Consider the following 2,838-nt stretch of genomic DNA (forward strand, 5'->3'; position numbering starts at 1 on the left):
AATATGTAGTAAATTAAAAAAAATTGTATTTACGTCATCCATTAATATAAAACTAATTGTGATAAAAGCTATACACATTCAAAACTTACTACATTTTTTAAATATAACTAAATTGCATAGAACAATAAACTATGTAAAAGGGTTTCCGACTACTTTGTGTTAAAATATTAAAATCTGAATTCTAAATATCATTTGTTCAAATTAAGACCAATCTGTTCAATTTACGACACTGTTGAGTTTTCCTCACTGTCGTCTCGTTCGTTTAATAAACGTCGATCACGACTTTCCAAAAAAGCCCACACCAATAATGGTGTGCAACCAAGTACCATACAGGAACCCATACAATAAAAAACTACCTCATAACTTCCAGAGAGATCGCGTAGAAAACCGGCTAGTGGTGGTACTGATATAGCACCAATACTCTGAAACATGCGTACCAAACCATAACTGGAACTAATACGATCTGTGCCGAAAATATCTGCCAACAAAACTGGCATTAACACATACCAGCTACCGAGGCAAAGACCATAAAGTGCAGCAGATAATCCAACCATATAGAGTTTTTGTTCTGACGGTAAGGTAAGTACAGCTGTGCCAGCGCCAAGAATACTGCAAAAAAATAAATTTAAAATAAGTAAACAATATTATTAAATGTAAAATGATTTTTTACCAGAAAATGTATATTTTTTTTCGATCAAATAATTGTAAATCTGATAGATAACCGAGTCCTAAGCGTCCACATAAATCTAGCACAGCACTTACTGCTACTAAATATCCTGCTTGACTTTTATTGTAACCTAAATATAGGCAGAGTTTAGTTTAAAATAATTCCAATTATATTTTAAAAAGTTTTATTTACCAATAGAGATCACGTGTGCTGGTAAGTAGTATAACATATATGGACAACCTACTGAAGTTAATGTTACCGATAAGCACATTAGTATAAAAATAGGATCTTTCAGCAAGCTTATATCCAAATACATTTCAATCCGTTCACAGCATGTCCGTGGTTCATTTTCATTATCGTCTTCTTCAATACTATTCTGTCGTTTTATACCAGCTGCAATTGCATTGTTAACATCATCATTGGGCTTCACTTTAGATGTATTTGTTACTGGTGTCGGTATTTCCATACTTTTACTTAGACCACGTGTAACCACGACAGGTGGTGATAATGGCTTTTCCAAATGCGCTTGAATTTTGGATATAATTTCATCATTGGCGAATACATTTTTACGTCGCCTACTACCACGATTCGAATCAGTACCGGAGTGTTTACGATAAACCCAAGTAGAATCGGTACTTAAATCCTCGACTGAATGCATAATTCCTGAACTTCGAACTTTTTTCATAGGTTTGATAAATGTGGTTTCGCCAATAATATCTTTACATTCATCATCACTTTCTTGTTCAATGTTATTGTTGCGTTGCTTATCATTAACTGCGGAATATTTAATATTATTAACAAAAAATTCACTATGTATAATTAATATTTTTTGTTTTATTATAAAGAGCTGTGTAAATATTTTATTTTTAGATATATAATTTGCTCGAAATTATTAATTTAATAATGAAAACTATAACTGTTAATACGGTCGGCGAAGTCAAGGGGGAAACCTGTCGCATGTCTTCCTTAAAAAAATGTACTTGATCTAAATTTTTTAGTCAATAGATGACTTAAGGGGTGGGAGCCCTCCTAAATTTGATGGATCGATGGATAAGGTATGATTATGCGCTTGTATTGGCAATCGTTTGCAGCAATTGAAACCAGATTCCCGATTTGAAAACCTTTGTTTTGATATTGTGGTACAATTTTAATGCTTATTACATTTCAATAAACATTTTCTTTCTCTCGTCATTTTTATATGATTATATAAATTTTTTAAAAAACCGCTACCTCAGCCCCTGATTACCCCTATAATTATTATTATCATGATACCCACAAAGTACTGACACCCATTTCTATTAAACAATTTGGTTTCAATCAAGTACTTCAACATTTTGATTTAAGACTGTAGTCAATTCTGTCAATTCTTCAACGTTTTTATTTTTAGAATTACTATTAGAATCACTTTTTTTAATTTGGCTTAAAGCTATAAAGTCCAGAGGTATGTTATATATAAAGGCAAGCGATATTTTTTTAAATAACTTGGAAGAAAATGAAAATAGATTATGTTTTTAAGAATTTGTTAATATAGTCAAATTTTTTTTGGAAATTGCTCCTTTATTATATATTAAAGCAATTTTCTGATCAGTACTTGTATATATTATTTTTCTGTCAAGTTGCATTGGAAGAAATTTTAAATTAAACCTGACTTTTTAAGTATGTATATGTTTTCTAAAGAGGCTCTCAAGTTTTACAGCCTTATTACCACATTTTACAACTTACCATGATTTTTCCCGGAATAGTAGTCATTTAACCGATTTTTAGACTCCTCCAAAAAAAGATGCTCAATATATTTGGTACTTAAACCATCTTCACATGTGTTCAAATATGTAGAATTAGTTAAAACACCCGTTGAACTGGGATTTATATCATTTAGAGGTTTTGCCGACTCTTCGTCTTCATTTGTTTGTGTTGCATCATTTGAGTAATCTTCCAAGGGCTTATAGAGTGTAGCAGAAATGCAAACATGTAGCATACAAACTCCCAATATTAAAATTGTGCCATGAAATCCAAAATGTTCTGCTAAATGTTTAATTAAAACGGGCAGTATGAAACTACCTGCAGCTGTGCCGGAGACACATATACCATTAGCCAATGCACGATGTGCATCAAAGTATTGCGATACAATGACAATACCAGGTGTGGTAGACAGACCACCTCCTATGCCTACA

At 32.0% G+C, this 2,838-nt stretch overlaps 1 protein-coding gene across 1 annotated transcript in view; it reads right to left on the reverse strand.

Annotated features, from left to right (window-relative positions):
- Nucleotides 1-221: 221 nt before the first annotated feature.
- LOC119674303 (monocarboxylate transporter 2-like) overlaps nt 222-2,838 on the reverse strand; it is a 9,330-nt gene continuing 6,713 nt past the window's right edge. Inside the window, exons 3-6 of the mRNA XM_038085435.1 lie at nt 2,390-2,833; nt 860-1,441; nt 671-797; nt 222-609 (exon numbers count right to left, since the gene is read on the reverse strand). Coding sequence (XP_037941363.1) covers nt 222-609; nt 671-797; nt 860-1,441; nt 2,390-2,833 — 1,541 coding nt within the window. The remainder of the gene's footprint in view (nt 610-670; nt 798-859; nt 1,442-2,389; nt 2,834-2,838) is intronic.

This window comes from Teleopsis dalmanni, chromosome 2 (genome assembly GCF_002237135.1).
Source record: "Teleopsis dalmanni isolate 2A chromosome 2, ASM223713v2, whole genome shotgun sequence".
In the NCBI taxonomy this organism is placed as follows: domain Eukaryota; kingdom Metazoa; phylum Arthropoda; class Insecta; order Diptera; family Diopsidae; genus Teleopsis; species Teleopsis dalmanni.